The sequence below is a fragment of the Nicotiana tomentosiformis genome, chromosome 6, assembly GCF_000390325.3.
Source record: "Nicotiana tomentosiformis chromosome 6, ASM39032v3, whole genome shotgun sequence".
Taxonomy (NCBI): domain Eukaryota; kingdom Viridiplantae; phylum Streptophyta; class Magnoliopsida; order Solanales; family Solanaceae; genus Nicotiana; species Nicotiana tomentosiformis.
Window position 1 is genome coordinate 112,721,374 of NC_090817.1, and position 25,459 is coordinate 112,746,832.

General features: G+C 36.3%; 3 protein-coding genes, 1 non-coding gene and 1 pseudogene across 4 annotated transcripts; 3 read left to right on the forward strand and 2 right to left on the reverse strand.

The window, feature by feature from the left end:
• Nucleotides 1-6,702: 6,702 nt before the first annotated feature.
• Nucleotides 6,703-8,062, forward strand: LOC104108565 (serine/threonine-protein kinase ZRK1-like). The gene has a single exon (XM_018774978.3). It carries the CDS (start codon nt 6,880-6,882, stop codon nt 7,954-7,956), a length of 1,077 nt encoding a protein of 358 aa, XP_018630494.3. The 5' UTR covers nt 6,703-6,879; the 3' UTR covers nt 7,957-8,062.
• A 1,074-nt stretch (nt 8,063-9,136) lies between these two features.
• On the forward strand, nt 9,137-10,490 carry LOC104108559 (non-functional pseudokinase ZED1-like). Its single transcript, XM_033659265.2, has one exon. The coding sequence runs from the start codon at nt 9,137-9,139 to the stop codon at nt 9,935-9,937; it is 801 nt and encodes a 266-aa protein (XP_033515156.1). The 3' UTR covers nt 9,938-10,490.
• A 1,684-nt stretch (nt 10,491-12,174) lies between these two features.
• LOC117279692 (U6atac minor spliceosomal RNA) lies at nt 12,175-12,302 on the forward strand. The gene has a single exon (XR_004510098.1). It is a non-coding gene; the product is annotated as a U6atac minor spliceosomal RNA (small nuclear RNA).
• Nucleotides 12,303-13,437: 1,135 nt separating this feature from the next.
• On the reverse strand, nt 13,438-14,612 carry LOC104108560 (3-isopropylmalate dehydratase small subunit 1-like). Its single transcript, XM_009617626.4, has one exon. It carries the CDS (start codon nt 14,432-14,434, stop codon nt 13,658-13,660), a length of 777 nt encoding a protein of 258 aa, XP_009615921.1. The 5' UTR covers nt 14,435-14,612; the 3' UTR covers nt 13,438-13,657.
• A 1,893-nt stretch (nt 14,613-16,505) lies between these two features.
• On the reverse strand, nt 16,506-21,917 carry LOC104108561 (uncharacterized; annotated as a pseudogene).
• Between the last annotated feature and the right edge of the window lie 3,542 nt (nt 21,918-25,459).

The following is a 25,459-nucleotide window of genomic DNA, read 5'->3' on the forward strand; positions in this document are numbered from 1 at the left end:
GCCCATATCGGTAGTTCCTTTTAGATACAGCAATAGGTGTTTGATTCCATTACAATGTCTCCTTGTAGGAGCAGAGTTATATCTTGCTAAGACACTAATTGAAAAAGTTATGTCAAGCCTTGTAGTGTTAGCAAGATAAATTAGTGCACCAATGGCACTAAGATACGGTACTTCAGGACCAAGGAGCTCTTCATTCTTTTTTTGAGATCAGAATGGGTCCTTATTCACATCAAGTGGTCGAACAACCATCAGAGTACTTAGTAGATATACTCCATATATGTAAAACTGTTTCAATACCTTTTCTATGTAGGCAAATTGATGAACAAAAATCATGTTTGCCAAATATTCAATTTGCAAACCAAGACATAATTTTGTCTTTCCAAGATCTTTCATCTCGAATTCCTTCTTTAATGTCACGACCCAAACTAACCTTGTCGTGATGGCGCCCATCGTGGAACTAGGCAAGCCGACTCATTTCCAAAATAAACCGATATTTTCATTTTAAAGATAATTTCAAGGCTATCTAACATAAAAAAACCTTCGTAAAGGAGTTCAAATCAAAATAAAAGTGCGGAAAGAAAAGCCCGACATCGGGGTGTCACTAGTTATGAGCATCTACTATAATTTATCTGATAATATCGAGACTAACATAGTCTGAGAAATAGATAAATACAACTAAAGGAAGATAAGAGGGAGAAGAGCAAGGCTGCGATCGCCAGGTAGCTACCTCGCTATCCCCGAGAAAATCTGTAACCAGAATAGTCAACAACCGCTACCGTGTCCAGCTACACCTGGATCTGCACACAAGGTGTAGGGAGTAACGTGAGTACGCCAACTCAGTAAGTAACAACAATAAATAAAGACTGAGCAGTAGTGACGAGCAATAAGCATATAAGGTTCATATCATGAAATCTCAGTAAAATACCACATGCTTTTAAAATCAGGGTTTGAATCAAAACATCTCGTTTAAACCCAGTTCCAGTAAAATCATTTAAAGATATTTTTCAACAGTTTTCAAACAAAGGCTCAATGCAAGGTAAGCAAAAATGATAAAATCATAAACAGCCCTCCGGGCAAAATATCACTCATATACAGACCCTCGGGCAAACCTCACAGTCACTCGTATACAAACCCTCAGGCATACCTCACAATCACTCGTAAATAGCCCATCGGGCATACCTCACCATCACTCATACCTCCCAGTCACTCAGCACTCGGCACTCGCACTCAGTAGGTACATGCGCTCACTGGGGGTGTGTACACACTCCGGAGGGGCTCCTTCAGCCCAAACGCTATATCAAGCCAAATCATGGCACAAATCAATCAGGCCCTCGGCCTATATCAAACATGTTGTGGCATGCAGCCCGATCCCATAAATATCCTCACAAATCATGCCCTCGGCCTCACTCAGTCATAAACCTCTCAAGCCACTCGGGCTCTCAGTAAAACAGGGTATTCAACCCAAAACAATATTTATATGCATCAAAATAGAGTAATAAAAACTGAGTTATACAGTAAACAGGTATAACCATGACTGAGTATAAATTTTCAATCAAATACAGTGAGGGGATAGTAAAAAAAGGCCCCTAAGGGTTCAAATAGCACTAGCACAAGGCCCAAACATGGCATTCAGCCCAATTTACAGAAACTCTTTCTAAAACACATAAGTATCATATAGTTTCAACAAAATATGCAACTTTACAGTTGCTATGGGACGAACCAAGTCACAATCCCCAATAGTGCACGCCCACACGCCCGTCACCTAGCATGTGTGTCACCTCAAATAGTAAAATGATACGAAATCCGGGGTTTCATACCCTCATGACTAGATTTACAATCGTTACTTACCTCAAACCGGTCAAATCTCTACCCCGCGATGCTCTTGCCTCTCGACACGGCCTCCAAATGCTCTGGATCTATTCACAATCAGTACAATACCATCAATATACACCAATGGAATGAATTCCATAAGAAAAACTATCAATTTAGACCAAAAACCCGAAATTGGCTCAAACTTGGTCCCACGATTCGGAATTGGGTAAAAGTCACAAATTATGGACACCCATTCACTCACGAGTCTAACCATACTAGTTTCACTCAAATCCGACTTCGAATCGACATTCAAATCCCAAAAATTCATTTTATGAAGTTTCTATAATTTTTTTCCAAATTTCCACCTCAAAGTACTAATCAGATGATGAAATCATTGATATATTCATGTATATTAACCAAATTCGAGTTAGAATCACTTACCCAAATGAATTTCTTAAAAAATCCACGAAAAATCGCCACAAACCGAGCTCACTAGGTCCAAAATGTGAAATAATGCCCTAAACCCTATTTATATAGTGCACCCTCTGAACTCCCACTATGCGGTCCGCGAAATTCCAAGCGCGGTCGCGCCTCCCAGGTCCTGCGGTCATGAAAAAATGGTGCGGCCACACCTTTTGGTGGCTGCACTGCCAAACTTTAGTATTTTGGCCATAACTTTCTCTACAGATGTCCAAATTGTGACTTCTTTACTTTCTGGAAACTAGACACGAAGGGATACAACTTTCGTTTTTGAATCATCTCAAAATTCCTTGTAGATCAAAAGATATAGGCTTCCGAAGTCAGACTAACGGATTTGCAGAACTTTTCCCCGGAGTGCGGTCGTGGAAGAATTATACGATCCGCAAAATTCAAAGCACCAGAACCATACCCGAGTTTCGGAAATGCCCGGACTAGCTCAAAACTCACCCCGAAACACACTCGAGGCCTCCGGAACCTCAACCAAAGGTACCATCAATTCCTAAAATACCATACAAACTCAATCGAGCTCTCAAATCACATCAAACAATAACAAAAATATGAATCACACACCAATTCAAGTTTAATAGACTTGAAACCTCAAACTTCCACAATCGATGCCGAAACCTATCAAACCTCGTCCGAATAACCTAAAATTTTGTACAAACGTCACAAATGACACTACGAATCTAATCCAACTCCTAGAATTCCATTCCGACTCCGATGTCAAAATTTCCACTGCCGACCGGAAATCACCAAATTTCCAATTTCGCCAATTCAAGCCTAATTCTACCACGGACCTCCAAATTATATTTCGGACACGCTCCTAAGTCCAAAATCACCTAACAGGGCTATCCGAACCATAAAAATCCCAATCCGAGATCGTTTACTCATAAGTCAATATCCGGTTGACTTTTTTAACTTAACCTTCTAAATAAGAGATTGAGTGTCTCATTTCACTCCGAAACTACTCCGAACCTAAAACTACCTACCCGATACAACACAACACCGCTGAACAACACATAAAGAAGCAAAAATGGGGGAAACAAGCTATAACTCTCAGAACGACCGGCCGGGTCGTTACATTTAAATAATCAATTGCCTTTTGGAGTTCTGTAGGAGTTCCAATAAGGTTTACACCATCAACATATACAGCAAGTACAACAAACTCCGATGTTGTTTTCTTTATAAAAATACATGGACAAATGACATCATTTATATAATCTTTCTTTAATAAATACTCATTAAGGCGGTTATACCACATTCTTCCTAATTGCTTTAGACCATACGAAGATCTTTACAATTTGATTGAAAATATATTTCGAGACTTTGAGTTATGTGTCAGGCATTTTAAATCTATCGAGAATTTTCATGTATATTTCGTTTTCATGTGTGCCATAAAGGTATGTTGTAACCACATCCATTAAATGCATGCCAAACTTTTCATGGACAGTAAAACTAATGAGTTAACAAAATGTTATTGCATCCATAACCGATGAATATACCTCTTCATAATCGACACCAGGCCTTTGTGAAAATTCTTGTGCAACAAGGCGTGCCTTATATCTTTGTACCTCATTTTTCTCATTTCTCTTACGTACAACGACCCATTTATAGCCAACAGGCTTAACACCATTAGGTGTTTGGACTACAGGCCCAAAAACTTCACATTTCGCAAGTGAATCCAACTCAGATTCGATTGCTTCTTGCCATTTTGGCCAATCACGTCTTTGTCGATATTCTCCAACAGATTGAGGTTCAAGATCCTCATTATCGTACATAATGTTAGATGCAAAATTGTAGGCAAAGACATAATCCACCACTATATTCAATGGATTAAAATATGTCTCAATATCGATTGGATTTATTGATAGTTCCTTATTTTTTTGAGCCTTAGGCTCATTGATTTCCTCATGAATCTCAGGATTGGTTAAATCACGTGTTTCTTTATGAGACTCATTCGTAATGTTATCTTGATCATTTATTTTTCTTTTTGGATTTCGATCCTTAAGCCCCAATGGTTTGCCACGCTTTAGGCGTGCTTTTAACTTATTAGCTATGACACTAGAAGATTATCTACCAGGGACATCAATACGGATTGAAATATTCTCTGTAGGGATATGTGATTTCGTTATCCTTTTCAGATTTGTAAATGCATATGCATTTGATTTGCTATTTTCTGCAAATGGATAATCTTTTGAATATTTTTTTCACAAATAGAGGCACGTGGATCAAGATGAGATAATGATAGATTTTTCCACAAAATTTCTCGTTTGGTTTCACCAATTTCTCCCCTTAATTTTGTGAAAAATGCCTCATCGAATCGCCAATCTGCAAATCGAGCAGTGAACAAATCTCCCATTAATGTTTCAAGGTAGCGAATAATGGAGGGCGATTCAAACCAAACATATATTCCTAACCTTCTTTGGGGGCCCATCTTGGTGCGATATGGATGTACTACATGCATATATACTGCGCACCCAAAAATTCTTAAATGGGATATATCAGCTTCATGACCAAAAAATAATTACAACGGGGAATATTTATGATAATTTATCGGTTTGAGACGAACTAGCATTGCTGCGTGCAAAATTGCATGACTCCAAATCGAAGTGGGTAACCTCGTTTTTATGAGTGTGAACATGAGTTACAATATGTTTCACTTTTATTCCAATTGATAAGCAATAATCATTAAATGTTTTGGATGAAAACTCAACAACATTATCAAGTCTAATAGACTTAATTGGATTATCGGAAAATTATGCCCGTAATCGAATTATTTGTGCCATTAATTTTGCAAATGCTAGGTTGCGAGATGATAATAGGCATACATGAGACCATCAAGAAGATACATCTATTAAGACCATAAAATATCTAAACGACCTACTAGGTGAGTGAATAAGTCCATAAATATCCCCTTGTATACGTTTCAAAAATGCAGGGGACTCAATCCCAACCTTTGTTGGTGATGGTCTATAATTAACTTGCCTTGATAACAAGAAGTGCAAGAAAAATTATTATTTAAAAGAATCTTTAAATTCTTTAATAGATGCCCATTTGAGTTCTCTATAATTTGTCTCATCATAATTGATCCAGGATGTCCCAATCGATCATGCCAAAGTACAAAAGTATTGTGATCAATAATCTTTTGGTTTACAACAGAATGTGCCTCAATTGCACTAATTCTTGTCCAACACAGGCCACAAGATAAAGATGGAAACTTCTCAATAACCCTTTTCTGGCCGGAGACATTCTTGGTAACGATGAGATATTCAAGATTATTCTCATCTATTGTCTCAATATGATATCCATTTCGGCGGATATCTTTAAAACTCAACAAGTTCCTCTTGGACTTGGAGGAGAACATTGCATTATCTATGATAAGTATTGTTCCCCTAGGCAAAGTTACATTAGCTCTTCCAGAGCATTCAATTAGATTACTACTACCAGAAATTGTAGTAACATCTGCCTTACACATACTTAAATGAGAGAAATATTTCTTCTCTTTGAATATCATATGTGTCGTACATGAATCAATTAAACAAATATTTTTACAATTGGACGTTGATCCAAGTTTGCTTTGAGAAATATCCATATTTGCTTTCCATGGTTTGACATACAAAAAAAAAATATACGAATAAACATTAATATTTTCAAAGAAAAGGAAAGAAAACAAAGTTAAACCAATGATTCAATAATAACCTTTTAATATAATTTCGAGCAAACTCTTATTAATCATAGCTAAAAATACAATCGTACTTTATTTACACTTATCACTTTTTCAAAAGTTTCCATCATGCTAATAGTAGAAAAGTAGTACTTTCTCTTTCAGAGTGAATCACCAACTTTAAAAAGCATTTTAATAGTAGTGATTAATTTCCTTTCTTCTCTGCTAATAGTAGGAAAGTAATATTTTCCTTTCTTTTAAGGCTAATTATATCCTTGTCATTAGCAAATCATGTAATTACTTGTCATTGATTCTAATAAAGCTTCAGCTTAAAGTATAGTGAAGATAACTTTAAATTATAGTAAAAGATAAATGGGTAAATCTGAACCCTTTTTTTGACATATGAAATTCACTCAATACAAGTTGGAGCTCGATAAAGTTAAGAGAAAAAAAAAGGAGATAATTTACTGACCACAAAGATATGAATAGCTCTAAAACATGTTTTCCAAAAGCAAATTTACGTACTTTCTTTTTATTTTTGTGTTGAATACCCAATGTACACTCCATGTGTGTGTCCTCGTGAATTATGATCTCTTTTTCTTTAAATTTTTCAAACTTTCTTTTTGGACGAGCTATACAGTTGCAACTGGTAAAGTGCACGGAAATTCAAGAGAGAGACACTATAAAGCAATTGCAATGAAACTACCGAGTGAGTAGTTTAGAAGAAAGTCCAATCAATAGCCATCTGTTGCAATTTGTCATTTTGTGTGGAATTTTAAGCACGCGCTAATTGGAAACATTCCACAAGTGTAGATAAGGCCACTACATTAAGTGGATACGAGGGGTCAAGAGTTGAAGAGAAAAGTGACTTCTAGTATTACATTTATCTATTACTCTTCGCCAGAGGATTTGGCAAAGAACAAATGCATCACTTTGGCGGACTTATGAGGAAACTATCATCCTCTGCATCTGCAGAAAGGCTGAAGAAAAAGCAACATTATCTAAATAATGGAAGTGCAGTGCTAGAGGAGCTTCTTGCTGTATGCGACGGAAATTGCCGAATTCCCCTCCGTTACCTAAGCGCCACAGAGATCGAGAATGCAATTAAGCAATCTGGAAGAAAAATAGCGTACAACGTCGATGGGGATATAGTTACGGGCTCGCTGGACAACCGGCTCGTTTTAGTTAGATTCAATAATAAAAAGAGATTCGGTATCCACCGAGATATAGCAATTACTGCTCAAATGAGCCATCTCAAGAATGTGCTGAGACTTTTCGGCTGCTGCCTTGAATTCGCAAAACCAGTTCTCGTATATGAATATGTTGAGGCTATAAGTCTTTGTGAATTACTTTTTAATGAGGGTAATCATGACCGTGCCAGAAGACCACTATCTTGGGAAAGTAGATTACGGATTGTGAATGAGGTCGCTTCTACAGTAGTTTATCTCCATACCGAATTTTCTACGCCTATCATCCACAGAGATATAAAGCCATCCAAAGTGATAATAGATCAGATTAGTGGCGCTGCCAAAATGGTCGACTTCTCATTGTCCATATCATTGCCTCCAGGAAAATTGGAAGTAAAAGATGATGTGTGCGGAACAATCCTGTATATAGATCCTGAATATGTCCGCTCGGGTATTGTCACTCAAAAAACTGACGTCTACAGCTTAGGGGTTCTTCTCTTTCAGCTATTAACTGGAAAAAGCTGGCAAGAGATAATAGATATTAGAGTTAGTACTCCAGTCAACGTCGAATCTCAACTCCAAAGTTATATTAAAGAGGGCAGTGCAATAGATATAGCGGATCCTGCCATTCTAGAAGAGCATGGAATTGAGATTCGACAACACTTGGAAGACTATTTGGATCTTGTTAAGAAATGTGCTGCGTTAAAGGGAGAAGATGGACCATATATGATTCAAGTTGCAAAGGAATTACGCCGAATTGAGAACTGCTTCCGTGACCATCAGTCAAAATTAAATGTTTATTTTAATACATGAGGTGGAAAAAAATTTACGTGCACCTCGTTCAAGTGCAGACAATGAAATTGTCAATTTAGGTTTTTAAACTTGGAAAAAAGTCATTATTAAATGCTCTCTTTTGCTCTATTTGGATTCAAATCTACCTTAATTTTTTCCGGTTTACACTATAAAAAAGTGAGACCATGTTACTTTCGTATTTGGCATCTAATTAATTTTTAGTAGTTTCAGAATATGTCATTGTTTATAATTCACCCTTAGTCTTTACCCTTTTCCGGTATCCTTGGCGGTAAAAAGTCAGTTGCTAGTACTTGCTATGAGAGCAGAGTATTTAAAGGTATGCATCATACAGTCAATACTGAAAGAGTAATTTTAGGACTATTTACTACTCTGGATTAAGTTATGGCTAATGGTGCTATGATAATGAGCAGTTAGAGAAGTAGCACTCAAAATGTATTTAAGCAGGATGAGGTGTCTGCATACAATGTTAGTGATTGCTACTTGCATAAAGTTCCCAGTGATTTATCTGTTGAATTTCTACTCTCTATTATCATAGCTTTAGGACAATACGTAATTTCTTTGTCACAAATTAGGTCATAAATCATAATATTAAGTAGTAATATGTTTGTTAAATGCATTTAAACTAGAAAAGAAAGATAGAATGTGGCAATAAAAGTGCATGGAAATTCAAGAGAGAGACACTAACCAATGGGCAATGAAACTACCCAGCAATTCAGAAGAGAGTCAAGTCAATAGCCATACGAAGCAATTTGTTGGCATTGCGCGTGGAATTCAATGCACACGCTAGAGTAGAAAAAGACCAGCAGGAAGCTTCCAATTTACTTATAATGATGTGATTGGTGCCTTATTGAATTTAAGCCCACTGCATTAAGACTAGTGGACACAAGAGTTAAGAAGAGAAAACAAACTTGTAAATTACTAATTCATTACTTTCGCAAGAGTTCTTGGCAAGACAAATGCCTCACATTATCAGCGGACTCATAAGGAAACTGTTATCCTCTGCCTTTGCAGAAAGAGTGAAGAAAAGGCAGTATTATCTAAAGAATGGAAGTGCTGTGCTAGAGGAGCTTCTTGCTTTATGCGACGGAAATTGCCGAATTCCTCTCCGTTACTTCAGCGCCAATGAACTCGACAAGGCAATAAAGAAACCTGAAAAGAAATAATACTCTTCGGAAGCTGTATGGTTAAGTTCGACAAACACCTTGTTTTAAATAGCTTGTGGCACCATGGCTATCACCATAATATTTTCCGAGATATAGCAATTACTGCTCAAATGAGCCATCTCAAGAATGTATTGAAACTTGTTGGTTGCAGTCTAGAATTGGAAAACCCAGTTATGGTATATGAATATGTTGACGCTATAACTCTTTATGAGCTACTTTTCCTAGAGGGTAATCATGATCAAAATAGAAAATCATTATCTTGGGGAAGTAGATTACGGATTGCCAATGAGATTGCTTCAATAATTGTTTTTCTCCATAGCGAATTCAGTACGCCCATCATCTACAGAAACCTAAGTGCATCAAATGTGATAATAGATCAGAACAGCGGCGTTGCAAAAATAATGGACTTCTCATTGTCCATATCATTGCCTCAAGGAGAACTGGAAGTAGCAGGTGCTGTGTGCGGACATTCTGGGTATTTAGATCCTGAATACATACAATCGGGTATTGCTAGTCAAAAAACTGACGTCTACAGCTTCGGTGTTGTTCTCTTTCAGCTATTAACGGGAAAGAAAATGAGTATACTTAATGGTAAGATGATAGATTTTACAAAGATTCCCCATGTCGAAACCAATATTGAAGAGGGCAGTGTAATGGATATAGCAGATCCTACCATTTTGGAAGAGCATGGAGTAGAGATTCGACAACAACTGGAAGACTACTTGGATCTTGTTAAGAAATGCACCGGTTACAAGGGAGAAGAGAAACCATACATGATTCATGTTGCAAAAGAATTACGCCGAATTGAGAACAGATAAATTCTCGAATTTTAACATATTGATAGGTTTGCATAGTAAAGCTGGAGAATTTAAAATGAGTATGGCTAGGAAGCCACAACTTTAATCTCAATTATAGTTGTGTGTAAAGATCCAAAAAGAAAAACAAGTGGGCTTCGGCCCATTAAACAAAAAAAATTAAGGCAAACCAGCCCATTACCGTTAAATATAATAAAACCTGACCCCCCAAAAAAAAAGAGAAAAAGAAAAGAAGAGGCGGTCAGAGAGAGAAACGAAAAGAGTCGGCTGTGCAAAAATTATAAACCAGCGTTGCTGGTTTCAACAGAAGCTGCCCAGCAGCAAGCTCCTTAGAAAAAGAAAAAAAAGAAAAGAAGAAGAAGAAACGGGTTTCTGTTAGCTCTATCCTAGTTTTAGGTTGGGATGGTGGAGTTGCAACGGGTTTGGGAATTGTAATTCTATTGCTAGGAATATTTTGACTCCATGAGTTTTAAAAGTAATTAATATTCAAATGTTATAATGTATTTTTAGATAATTGACGCAATTGTTGGAAGCTATTTGGAGCCATTCAGCAACAGTACTGTGAGTGTTGACTTTTCCATAGTTTGATTTTCAACTATAGCATATTTGAAACTAGTTTCTTGCATGAAAAATATTTTGACATAAGTTAGACCCGGTGCAACTTGTATGATAGATATATCACACTTATACCCTTTAGAAGGGAGCTGACAGGGTGGTCAGACGGCTATGGTAGACCCATGGTGTCAGAAAGTATGTCGACTCTTGTTTAAGTACTTCCCATTATAAAACAAAAAGGATATGATAGAGATAACTATTGAATCATGATGATTTTACATGCTGAATTTATTGTTTTCATCCACAAATTGTAACATTGGTTTAAATAGCGTATTGTTGAAAACTTTATGAAATGCATGATATTTTATCTATACTTGTCCCAAATAAATACTATGGTTTATGTTATTACTCACTCAGTCGGTGTTGCTGACTGTGTTTCTTATTTTCTTTTTCTCCCCCACAGATAATCTAGGTCAGGCTGACACTTCGACTCAAGAAGTGTGACAGACAGAGCGAACGATGGATCCGGTAAGCCCCGCACTTGCTTCGCGTGGGCTATCATTTTGTTAGACTACTTTAGTATGTTATTTGTTAAACTTCTAGAGTTTTGCTACTTAAGTCAGTCTTGGGATTGTATTTTGGCTTGTGTTAGTGGTAGCGTAGCTTAAATTTATACGGTTGTTGTGAGAGCTTGTGGCTTGAGATTGTCGATATTTCCTAAACTTAGCATGTTAGAATTACTAGTGTTATGATGCATTGATTATCTCAAGTAAGTTGGCGCAACAGTGATTTGCCATAGTAGCCACGCAAATAAGAATAAACAATTGTCATTAGAGAAAGCAAAAGTATCGAAGTCACAGTGACTATATCAAGAGTAACATATGAGCACATTATAGACAATCTTTAGCATCTATACAAAAATACAAAGCAACATTGCCACCAATCGAAGGGAGATTTTGCATGCTGTAACGCCAGTCTGCTAATGCTGCAAATACTGCGAAGATTTTTGAATCAAAATTTACCCCAAAAAGAAAGGACAAGGGGTTTTTACAATAGATGAGTATACTTTTGGCAATTCACTGAAATGAGCATAAAGGCTATTGCCTTATTTCACTGGAGACAAGCCAATTTTGTCTCTGGAATGATAACAAGCAAACTTTTGGCAAATTGCCTTGTTTATAGCTGGAGACAAGCCAATATTATGATGTAATTTACTTATAGCCCGTTCATCCAGATGGGGATCAAGTCTAAAAAGAGGAGGGTATACTTATAGGTCCACGAAACTTGCTTTCATTACGAAGGAAAAGGAGGAAAGTCCACATGACATAAGGTGACAAAGAAAACAACCTAAGAGATGACGCCAGGAACGAGTAATTTAGAGTCTTAGGGTTGTGTGGGGGCAACAGAGTGAATTAGTGCAAGACAAGAGACAAAATTTTCAACTTTGAACCTGGGATAAGCAGAAAAATCTCAACAAACGATGTGCATCATGTAGGTCCATCGATCATTGCTAGGCAAACTATGTAAGTTAATATCTAATGGGATAAAATTACATGTCATAGAAACTGCTGAATCAAAATCTTCATGTTGTCAACGGCTCCTAGAACAAAATGATGTTATTTTCTAGTAATTGAATGCAGAAGATTTAAGCAAGATTTAAGCATTATATTTGGAACATCAAACATGTGTTCGAAGAAAGAAGAGATGGTTGGCATCTTCCCCAATAGGGACGGGAACAGCCTTCGGGCTTTACGTGTTGCCACACACATCCGGTTAAGGCTACCCACTTCGGTGGATCTTACCCCAACTTTATCAACCAAAAAAACATTTTTTTGAAACATAGCGAACTATCTCAATGATTGTTCTTGCTCATCCCTAGTAAAATCCACTAATCATATCCTAGTCAATTTCCCAACCCCTTTAAAACCATCTCAAGTAATGCTGCTCTACTCTTTTTTTTTTTTTTTGATAACTATGGTGTCCGGGCCAGCTTGCGCGCACCTCGACTAATTCCACGGGATACCTGCCACCTCCCACCAGCAACAGGTACCAGGTAACTCTATCCACCAAGGCTCGGATAGATAGAAGAAATCACCTAGTATTTGTCTCCGCTGGGATTTGAACCTGAGACTTCATGGTTCTCGCCCACTTCATTGACCACTAGGCCACACCCTTGGGTGCAATGCTGCTCTACTCTTAAGAATCCAATGCCAACAGAACTTGACTTTTATTTGATACAATATGTCAGCAGTTATTTTACTTGGCAGTTCCTCATATCAACTCTAGTTTCATCTAAACCTTGATTACTGGTCAAGGACGACCTTCGATGTAGTTCAAACCTTATTAATCATCAGGAAGTCACTAATTTCCTTAATAGATATTTGCCTGATTGCCACCTAAATATAATCACTAATAGATAGTTAAAGTTAGTATCATTTTCCTTGTAAGTTTATTGAGGAACCATTCTCTAAGTTTCTGTAGGACCAAATTGTAATTTTGAAGGTCTTTATAAAAAGACCAGGTTCCTTTGTTGAGACAATTTGAGGAAGGCGGGGAAGGAATTGTGTGAGACATGCATAAGGCCAAATATGAGTTGAACCCTTGAACTTTAGTAACATGAAAGATCTAGCAAAGTAAGGCTCTTCGGGTATCTTCAAATTAGAAGTTGCCGTAGTGACAAACATCTTTCAAGTATGACTCTGATATAAGCATAAGAAAACATTTTGACATACCCTTTTAGGATAACTGATTCTTTTTCCCAAATCATAAAGCAACCACCATAACACAGCCTACATCTTTCCTTTTTTTCTTCTGATAAAACATAACACCGCCCATGTCACAAAGTAAAGCGGTCTCAAGCTAGGATAAAGGAGAAACAATGCTAAGTTGACAGTAAACATAAAAAAATCTAATTATAATGAATCATGACAAATCCTCCGAGGATCATATAGTCAACCCAACTATTTTCGGATTCATATGTTGTTTATCCATTGATTTATACTGAAATAGGCATAACAGAACATAAGACACCTTTTTAAAGGTGCTGATTTTTTTCTCCAAATCATACAACAAACACCATATTTATTATGCAATCATCTGTTTTCAGCAAGCCTAAGTACAAAACTTTAAAAGAAAACTAGTGAACTGAATCAATTACCACTTCGAAAACTAAGCTTCTCGGGAAGGAATCATTCCAGCCTTTCTTGCATAAGCAAAAATGCCACCAGCTTGAATGACAGGACCAGCATCACCAATTGGCTTCAATTTATACTCTTTTCCAGTCGTATGATTAATCAACCTACTCTCTCCTAGCTCAACAGTCACCACATCACCCGTCTTACACTCCTCACAAATCCTCACTTCCGATTCAAGCGGATAAACTTCGCCTGTCGCAACCGAGTTCCTGAAGAAAATCCTAGCGTACGACTCCGCCACCACCGCCGCCACGCCCGCGGCTCCTAAAGCAACCGGTGCGTGCTCACGCGACGACCCGCACCCGAAGTTGTCTCCGCCTATGATGATGGAGTACTTGGATGTGAATTCATCCGGGTCGATGAAACGGGTTTGGTAGGATGAAGGGAGTCCGCACAGCGCGTAGGACCCGAGTTTTTTGTACTCGTCTGGGTTTGACGGGACTAGGGTTAGGTATTCTGCGGGGATGATTTGGTCAGTGTCGATATTGTCCCCGACGACGTAGCAGAGGCCGTGGAATGTGGTGGCGGTCGTGGTGGTGGTTTCCGGTGTGGCGGAGGCGGCGGAACAACGGAGAGGTGCGACGGTGGGGTTTTCCGGAGTTGGGCCAAAATGAGAAATTAAGGGATTGAAAGGGTTATTGGAAGAAATCGAAGGGAGTTTGACGGAGGCGGTAATAGAGGAGGCGCGTGGTTGGCACGGAGACAGTTTGAAGGTGGTGATGGAACTGGAAAGAGTTGATGAAGCCGCCATTGCTGAAAGCTTCGGAGATTGCTAATTTTTCCTGAGAGAGTGGAGTGTGCGCGCTATAGGGTGGAAGTACTTACTAGTAGTATTAGATATTGGGCCTTATTATTATGGATGAAAAAAAGTAGGCGAGCCGCCAGTTTAATGGACCAGTGCCGCCATTTAGAGTCCACCTAACCGGCTAACCCTACTCTTTCTAACCAGTGTAGTTTGGTACGCTCACTAAATAGATTATAATTGCTGGACTAATTTATTCTACCTGAAAGGTGAAATAATATAATTTTAAATTTAATGAGATAAAATGAGATATTTTATATTAAGATTGAGATTAAATTTATACCATATTTAGTTAATGGCATAAATTTATAAATTTATACCGACAATCAAATATGATATAAATTTATAGCATATTTGGCCAAGCTTCTTAAGAGGCCAAAAATGTATTTTTTTTTTCTCAAAAACACTTTTTCCCCCTAACTTTGGGGAAAAAAGTGCTTTTGGAAAGAAGCAAAAACAGTTTCTGAGAAGCAGAAAAAAGTAGCTTCTTCCCAAAAGCAGAAGCAGAAGCAGAAGCCGTTTTGACTTTTCTTCTTACCAAAAATATCCTTAACAAAATATATTATATACCAAAATAACGGTTAAACCTAATACTTAGGATATTAATGTATAAATATTTCTTATTATTTTTAGGATAACTTTATAATATATAGTGACTTTAATGGTGAATACTTTTATATTTGTTGAATAATTTTTAATATATTTAACTTATATTAAAAGAATTAAGTACTTTTAAATTTTATTTTCATATTTAACTTAAATAAAATAAAAAGATTTAATTATTGCATGTAATAATAAATTTTTAAGATTATTTATTTACTTATAATATTAACTATTAAGTAAATTTATCCATGTCCTTATTCGTAATTTGATACTTAAAAGCACTTTCTGAAAAGTTTGGTCAAACACAAATTATTGCTCAAAAGTGATTTTCAGAGTGATTAGCCAGACACAAAGTGTTTCTCTCCAAAAGTACTTTTTTTAAAAGCACTTTTGAAAAAAGCACTTCTCAAAATACGTTGATTTCTTTAGCTTGGCCAAACAGGCTATTAATCCCACACTTTATTTCACCTTATTTCGCGTAAAAAAACGACCCCTAAATGAATTATTTCATTTTCTCCTCTCTTTTTTGAGTATGTGTTAAGTAGTAGGACATAAGGGTATTTTATAACAAAAACTCATGTTTCAATAAACCAATATATGTAGCCAAATATTTCAAAGTCTTGTTTGAATAGCGTTGTTGGGTACATTTTTCCAAAACCAAATAAACATCCTAGCAATGGTAGCATAACCAAACACCAGTGTAGACATTGGGAGGCACTCAAATGCTTTTGGTTCATCGGCTGGCAATTGTATTGGAGTTGTATATGCAGTATTAACCTAAATAACTGTTCACCCAACTTGAGCCGAGGGTTACCGAAAACAGCTTTCTACTCCCTCGGGGTAGGAGTAAGGTATGCGTACAATCTACCCTCCCCAGACCCCGTTTGTGAGATTTTACTGGATTGTTGTTGTTGTAACCGTTCACCCAACTTCTTAAACTAAAAATAGCCAAGGAATGTATAATATATGAATGATCCCATGTGTTTTATGTATAATCAATATATAACTATGTATACCGGCTAAAAGAGTAAAAAGAATCCGACAGACTATTTGAGTAAAGAGCCCTTTATTGCGCAGGAACAAACATGTAATATGCCAGGTCCACGTCAACTTTTCATTCAATTGCTTAAGCTACTAAAATTTCGAAATTGTTGAATTTTAGTGATTACAAAATCCATTTTTGTTTTTCATGTAGGTGAGGATTATAAATACTTTATTACTGGTAAAGTTGGTTAATTTCTACAAAAGAATAATAGATTTCTCTTTTCTCGGCGCTTCATTTGAAGCAAAGACATCAGGCATTGAACCTTCTTCAATGGTTCATAACATACTGAATTCAATACAGCGACAAATCATGCAGTTCTAAGACAAGAAAAGCCACTGCTATGATCTGAATTTTTAAGGTAGATACTGTACAAGTTAGAATGTTTACTCGATATTTGCAACTAAGATTTAAAAGCTGGTCAACCCAAAAGAAAATAAAAGTGACAAAGAACGATATATAGAATGTTAACAGAAACAAAAAAGAAATAAGAAGGCTCAAACATAAGTTAAGATTAAAGATGATACAATGACAACATAAGCTATAAAGAAAAAAATTGCTCTCTGAAGAAAGAATCTGGGATTGTCCCTCATGTTTGGAGATGTTACTGCCCTGCAACAGAGAAACAAAACAACTGATCAATTTTCTCCAAAGCTAGAGTTTTACTGACAGGAAGGCTGTCTAATAGTTCAACTAGTTCCAATTGCTGGTGCTGCTAGGAGATTTACCTAGCAATGCGTTGAGAAAGCCTATGAAAAGGCATGCTTTGGATGAAGACAGCACCTGGCCCCGTTAGAACAGCCGTTACCAGGTTATAATTCTGTAATTGCATAAACATGGTTAGAGACAACATGCCTCGGAAACCAAATCATAGAGATGACAAAAGACTCAAGTTGGATTACTTGCATAAAAGAACTCAAAGCCAGCGGAATCATAGATAATAAATCACATTTCCCATTGGATAACGTTTCAATCATTAGTAGAGTGCCAAAGTAATTATGCTATTAGCAGCAATATAGAAACTACATACATTGGTTATTGAATGCAATTTGGATCTCAGACATTCTAATGGAAGAAAGCACCAGAAACTTGCAGTATAACTGAAGTTCCAAAAAAGATCATGACCAGTATATCTGCTTTTCAGTTTTTTCTTTAGAAAACTGTTCCCTTATGTTGGATCAGTCGCACTTTGCTCATGTGGCTACTATCATTCCACGAAATAAGTACCATGTATCACAAAAAGGGAATATCAAAGAAAAGCAAGGATGGCATATACAAGTTTCATGATAACATACATTACAAACTAACTCCACCACCAAACAAACATTTCCTGAAGCACCTCAACTTCATTCACCTCTCTTAATTTCTCAAGTTTGACTGCAAGTTTCAAATGATAATTCACATAAATACCCCTGGAACTCCTTGCATATAAGCACCAGGTAGGGAGTAGTGAGGGAGAGATCAGTCATGTGTAAGAGAAGGTTCAGGTTGAAGTATATACCAAGTAGAGTTGTTAACTTCATGCGTTGCTGTTGTTAGCTGTTAATCTTAATTTATGTCCTAAGCTACTTTTAAGTTTTTAACATGAGGAATTTTTTGCCGGGAGGGCAAACATGAGAGAGAGTCTAAATATATATATATATATAAAATTAAGAATAGTGAAAAGGCAGAAACCAAAAGAAGCAGACAAGTCAAATACCCAAAATACCGCCCTTCTCATCTGTCCATTGTATTTGGCATGGAAATTGATAGTTCCTGATAATGCAACTATGCTTGCCACATCTGCAACAAGTACCTCTCCCACTTCAAGATTTTTCTATACAACTGAATGAGGAAAAAAATTGGGCAGGAATAAAGGGATCAGATGATAAAACTTGTGATGTTCAATACAATTAAGATTCCTTAATATCATAAAACAGAAAAACTTTAATGGGCCAAGTACTTCTTATTTGGTAACAAATATGCTAAAATTTTAACCATCCAATTCTCACGAGAAACTCTAATAGCATACCAATGAACACACAACGCTTCGTATTCACTGAGAAGGATCATCTTTCTGACCATAACCAACATCTAAGTACACTGTAGATCTTCACATTAAGAATATATTACAATAATCGGTATTCAAAACTAAAATAATGTCTGTCGGAAATCTGAAAAACAATGATAACATGACGATAGAAATGATAGAATCTCATTGCCTGTATCTAAGAGTTCTAAAGGTTCTAGGACGACCCACATTTTCTCTCTTCTGCCGGTTTAAACATACAAACATGAATCAAACACTTAAATAATAGCCATGCCTAAAAAGTAAAAGAAGTTTTTCACAGTAACTGAGATTCAGCTTCATATCAGAACCGCCTCCGACTATAAAAGCAAGCCCTTGTCCCAATATCTTATGCCTCAAAGATCCCTGGAAATATTACTAGCGTATCAAACAAAGGTTCGATCTGTCTGCTTAAACCACAAAGGCAGATAATCATGCAACACATAACCACAGAATAATTCTGTCATCTCACCTCTGCACTAGCAATCATGTTATGTGCCCTTTGGACAAAGGTATTACTGACTTTGACATCATTAATAGAGCATAGAAATGCATCTGGCTACAAAATATATCAATAAAAGAGATGATCCAGTTAGAAAACTTAAATAAACCACAAAGAAAATAAGGATGATTGTAAGAAGAAGCTAGAATAATATCCTTAGCACAAGGATGGAACAAGAGAGACAATGAGTTATCTTTACCTGGCATAAGATTTCACCTCCAAACATTGCTAGATCAATCTGTGCAGTGTCGGTGCATCAGATAAAAAAGAAAAAAAAAATTGATTTAGTAATGCTACAACTAAATTGGATCTATAAGGAAATAAGAATTATAAGACCCTACATTACATGGAATGATGGAATCAGATACAAGTATTAGGTAAAGGTGCAAATACAACACGCCCGTGAAGGACCATAAGATGTACCATGTCCATGTCATACCTGTTCAAGATGGGTACGTAAAGGCAAAAAAATTGTCCATCTAACATAATATAACTAACCAAACAAGGAAAGTAGCTGAGATGCGAACAAACCGGTAAGATTCTTACCAAATAAGGCGCAGCAATTCCAACAAATCCATCAGTTGTACCTGTATTCTGGAGAACCACACTTGAAATACTCTTTCCAAAAAGCCACTGCCAGACACTTGTATCATTTTCAGTGGCATAGACATTTTCCAAGTGAATGGAAGAAGACGTGTAGCACATGGACCCTGCAAAGTATTGTCACTTAAGAGTGAATAATAAAAATGATGAATTCTTTTTGTAATTTTATGATAGTTGGATTAAGTAAAATTGGATGTCAAATGAGATTCAGAAAACTGCAAGCATTGAGAACAACTAATTTATGCAACCAAATCTTAGAGTGGTTGTTTGTCAATAGAAAAGAATAATATATTGAGATGACACAACTACGAGTACTAATGGTAGTGTTGATTGAAGTCTGAGATCAGCCCAAGACTAAAGCCGAGCAACTAGATGCTGCAAGATTGGACATCTGTCTATCTCACCATGCTCCCCCTACTCATCTTTCTTACAGCTCATTACCTCAATGCTTGTTCAGCCCTTCGGCTTCTTCCGTTAAAAGAAAAAGGCAGTGTTTCCTTGGTAAATAGTGTCTTGAAGTGAAGCGAAGGCATTATCGAAGGAAAGAAATGGTGGGTCGCTCAATTGCATTAGGTAGGAGATGCAGGACTTGTCTTAACCGCAAGCGAATTCGCTATTCGATTCCATCCTAAATCCCACCAAATTAGAACAGTGATAAACCAACTAGAAGACTTAATACATAAACCTACATTATTTTTCCTTATTTTTAAGGTGGGGAGCAAAGAAATGGTGGGTCGCTCAATTGCATTAGGTAGGAGATGCAGGACTTGTCTTAACTGCAAGCGAATTCGCTATTCGGTTCCATCCTAAATCCCACCAAATTAGAACAGTGATAAACCAACTAGAAGACTTAATACATAGACCTACGTTATTTTTCCTTATTTTTAAGGTGGGGAGCAATTCGAAATTTTGGCTGTTCAACCGTCTACAGGGAAAACCAATACCTACTAGGACATTACCACTTGGATCATTCTTTTTTATCATGATTTCATGGATCCTCTTTCTTGCATATCATGTGGCAGACCGGTAAGAAAACCTCCTATTTTCATAAGGCAATGCGCTTCTATCCCCAAAAAGTGATAAGCTAGTATGCTTCAAGAACAACTTCTAGTACGTTCAACATATACTAATTCATCCTTGAGAAAATATCCAGTCAACTAGATTTTCAAGTTTGTAGATTTTGTGTAAGCCCGTCAGAACTGGCTCATTCTCCAATATCTGAATCAAACACCATGCACAACGAAGAGATGTTAATGTGTTAGGCATGCCATTAATGGTAACAACTGAAACCTCGTATAAGCAAATGTATCCTTAAATGGTTGTGATACCATGCAGGAGATCTCTTCTACAAATAACACAAATTACCATGCTTAGCAATAATCTTTTCTTGCGGCTTCAACATAATCTGAAACATAGATGAAGAAAAGGTATACAAAAATCAACAAATCAACCATATAAACTTTTCTAACAGCGAAACCAAAATAGGCAAATGAGTACCTGAACTATATGAGCTTCATTACCGAAAATTTGGAAAGGTGTCACAGCATCTTGCGGACTCTACAGAGCATAGATATAACACAAATGCCATGATACTAGTCATATACAGACAAAGAATCGCAGTCTAATGTTGAATTGTTAGGATTTCTTCAACAGAAGTCAACATTATCATATTTTTTTTGTCGTATTTTTAATTCCTAACCCAACTGTAAGCCACAAACTAAGCACATGTAACAGACTACACCTGTTTCCTAGTTTTCTATGTGAAACTAGAATACTCATGAGCTACAAGAATGACAAGAGTCCCTTTTTTTGGCAGAGTTACCCAATACCTATGCTGATGGGAGGTACTAGGTATCCGGTGTAACAGTCAGGTGTCTGCAAGCTGGTCCAGACACAACAGTTAAGGAAGTGAAAAAAAAGGAACCATAGAATCCCCTTTGTAGCAGATGCACCTAAATGTTTTCTTTTATTTCTCACAACTTAAAATGCTAAACTAGCACCTGCACATCTTTGTTACCCTCCCTTTCCACTTTATTTCCCAGTAAATTCTGATCTCACAGAAATTACCATCAATAACTAGCTAGCTAAAAATGAAGTAAAGACTACGGAACATGAGGTAACAAATTATCACTTCCCAAGTAATATTCACAAACCAGTTAGAAATAGACCCTCGGAAAAGATTTAATACCTTTACTGAACGGATACTCGGTAAAGAATATACTCGTTAGTCGTTAGTAACTGAACTTGGTCAGCCAAAAAACAAACCCCAATCGCCAAAACTAATCTGATCAAGGATAATTCGAATTACACAAACACAGAATACCTGATAAACTAAAGGTTGAATAGGCGTTGAAAAGAATGGAGCCGCCATTGAGATTGAACATATAACAGAGACTTAACAAATAGGATTTTAAGACACCATTACGGAGAACAATTCCAAATTTGGGAGATTCAGATCATCCGCAACATAAATGTCCCCTCGTTTTCGCTTCTAAATTTGTTTTCCTTTGTTTTATATTCAAGAGGGTTGTAGTTCAATTTGATTTGGTACATTTCGACTTATTATTGAATCGATTAATGTACCCTTAACTTTTCATTTTGTGCGCAATTCATATCGTTGGCTTACTGCAAAACGTTGAATTTGTCAATTGAAAATAATAAAGGGTCGTTAATGGATAGTAAAGTGGGATAAAATGTGAAAATAATGTTACTTGTTATAAAATATAGCTCGAAATAATAATATAGTACAAGAAAAAATAAATTAAGAGATATAGAAAAAGATACGAGAGATTCTTATTTCCTTTTCAATTGTGTGTATTTTTTCATCTATTACAAGGCATTTATATAGGCATGAAAAGTAAAGAAAAATATGTCATTAAGCATAGAAATATGTCATTGAATATGTCATTAAGCATTTGAGAAGATCACGGAGGAAGAGTAGACATCCACCATAATTTGATTTTTCTTATAACAATCCCCATTGGATATCCATAGATAATGTGCCTCGTTAAAATCTTATTAGGAAAAAACCCTATGGGAAAAAAATCCTAGTGAAGGAAAAAGAGTACACATGTTTAGAAATACGTCTTTTGGTTGACTCGTTAAAAACCTTGCAAGGAAAACCCAGTGGGACAAAACCTTGTAAGGAAAAAAGAGTACAATGCGTATTAACTCCCCCTGATAAGAGCATCAATTCACATCCTTGAGCCTTCGCATCCCAATCTTGTACACTAGTTTCTTGAAGGTTGACGTCGGTAGAGATTTGGTAAACAAATCAGTCATATTATCACTTGAACGGATCTGTTGCACATTGATATCACCATTCTTTTGAAGATCATATGTGAAAAATAACTTTGGTGAAATGTGCTTTGTCCTATTCCCTTTTATGAATCCTCCCTTCAATTGGGCTATGCATACTGCATTATCTTCATATAAAATTATGGGTAGTTTGTCACACTTCAACCCACATTTATCTCGAATAAGGTGTATTATAGACCTTAACCATACACATTCTCGACTTGCTTCATGAATAGAAATTATCTCAGCATGATTAGATGAAGTAGCCACGATTAATTACTTAGTCGATCGCCAAGATATGGCAGTGCCTCCATATATAAACACTCATGTTTGAGATCGAGCCTTGTGTGGGTCAGATAAATACCCAACATCGGCATAACCAACAAGATTGGGACTGCAATCATTGCCATAAAATAATCCTATATCGGTAGTTCCTTTTAAATACTGCAATATGTGTTTGATTCTATTCCAATAGCTCCTTGTAGGAGCAGAGCTATATCTTGTTAATACATTAACTGAAAAAAGTTATGTCAACCTTATAATGTTAGAAAGATACATTAGCGCACCAATTGCACTAAGATATGGTACTTCGGGACCAAGAAGCTCTTCATTATTTTCATGAGGTCAGAATGGATCTTTATTTATATCGAGTGATCTCACAACCATCGGGGTACTCAATGGATGTGCTTTATCCATATAGAATCGCTTTAAAAAAATTTTAGTGTATGCTGATTGATGGACAAAAAATCCGTCTTTCATATACTCAATTCGTAGACCAAGACAAAATTTTGTCTTTCCAAGATCTTTCATTTCAAATTCTTTCTTTAAATAGTCTACTACTTTAGGAAGCTCCCTAGGAGTTTTAATGATATTTAAATCATCAACATATACGGCGATTATAATAAATTTAGATCCAGATCTTTTAATAAAGACACAAAGACAAATTGAATCATTCTTGTACCTTCTTTCAACAGGTACTCACTCAGGCGATTATACCACATGCGCCTGATTGTTTCAATTCGTATAAAAAAATTTGAAGCTTTATTTAATAAATTTCTTGGAAACCTTAATATGCTTCAGAACAATTTAAATCCTTCAATGATTTTCATTATACGCATATCACGTTTTTCTTGTATTGCCAGATTAAAACCCAAAATGACGACATCCACCACAGGAGAACATGTCTCTATATAATCAATGCCAGGATATTTATAAATGTTCTTGTGATACAAGTCGCCTTTATGTCTATCGACTTGACCTTTTTTTTCTGCACAAGGACACATTTATACCTGCACTAGCTTTATACTTTCAGGTGTTAGGACTATCCGTCCAACTTCATATTTTTCAGGTGAAATCAATTTTCATTGCGTATTTTTCATTTGGCCAATCATTTATCTGTCCAAATTTCATGACAGATTTGAGCTCAAGATCCTCGTCAATATTAATAATATTGAGCACTACATTATATTAACAATATCGTCGACGATCATTTTATATCGGTTCTACTATTACCCAATAAAGACATAACTTATTGAGATCTCTTTATCTTATTATTTTCAGGTACCTGCGCCTCTCCCATGAGGTCTTATGAAGTGTTATGTCGTGGTGCTCTTCTAGAGCACTTACCTCCTTGTTATGACCATCTTGAACATTTGCTCTTCTCCTTCTTCAAGGAGTTTTATCTTTGGAATCGATTAGTCTATTATGCTTCATGCATGCCATAGACTCTATTCATTATGAACTTTATTTTATTTGGAGCATTAGCAGCTTAATATGACATTTAGCTTTGGGTCAGCAAATACGTCTGGCAATATTTTGCAAATGAATTATCACTTGAACTTCAAGTTCACATTTTCTCGTACGAGGATCTAGATATACTCATAATAATTCATTACATGCAATACTTTTTCAGCTTTTTATTTTCTCCCCCTATTGTTGGGATCACCAACACATATCCCTAGTCCTATTTGGGGATCCATCTTTGTGCATTGTGGTAGAACAATTAAATCATATAGCACATTCATATTTCTAGATGGAAATTATTTGGTTCCTGACCCTAAACCGATTGTGATAGGAAGAACTTATCATAACTTGGCTAGATGCGTACAAGTGTTGTTGTATATTAAATAATACATCACATACCAAATTTTATTTTGGCAGTTTTGTTCTCATAACCAATGGTTTAGATATAATTAGAGGCACGCAATTTCTGCTAAACCAACTTGGATTTAAACCAGTATTATCAAGATAAATCATCATAATTTATATTCTGGAACTGTGTTCTAATAATTTGAGCGCTCAATCTTGCAAAAGCCAAACTGCAAGTTGATAACAAATGCACATGTGACCATAGAATAGATGCATCTATTAAAATCATATAATAGTAAATTGTCCACATGGAAGGTGACTGGACCCATATATTTATCACCTTTTATTCGTTCTAGAAATCAAGGGATTCAATCTCAACCTTAACTGGTATATTATGAGAATAAGCACCACAAGAGAATTCTTGAAAAATCTTATATTTCTTCACTATATGCCAATGTAATTCTCAATTAATTTTTCACATCATAATTGAATCGAGATGGTCAACCGATCATACCAACTAATATTTGTTTCAGTAAACCTCTAGTTTACTTGTGACATATAATTCCATCATCATACTTATATTTGTGTAGTACAAATAGAAAGAAAATCGGGTAATCTTTCATATTTACCCGTTATGATTATAGAAATATGAAGATGTTCAATATTCCTTTCATTTATAGTCTCAATATGCCAACCACTTTGACTTATACATTTGAAACTCAAAAAATTTCTTTTGAGACTTTACAATATCAATGTCTTGAATAATTTTATTCATCCGGGTAGTAACAAATT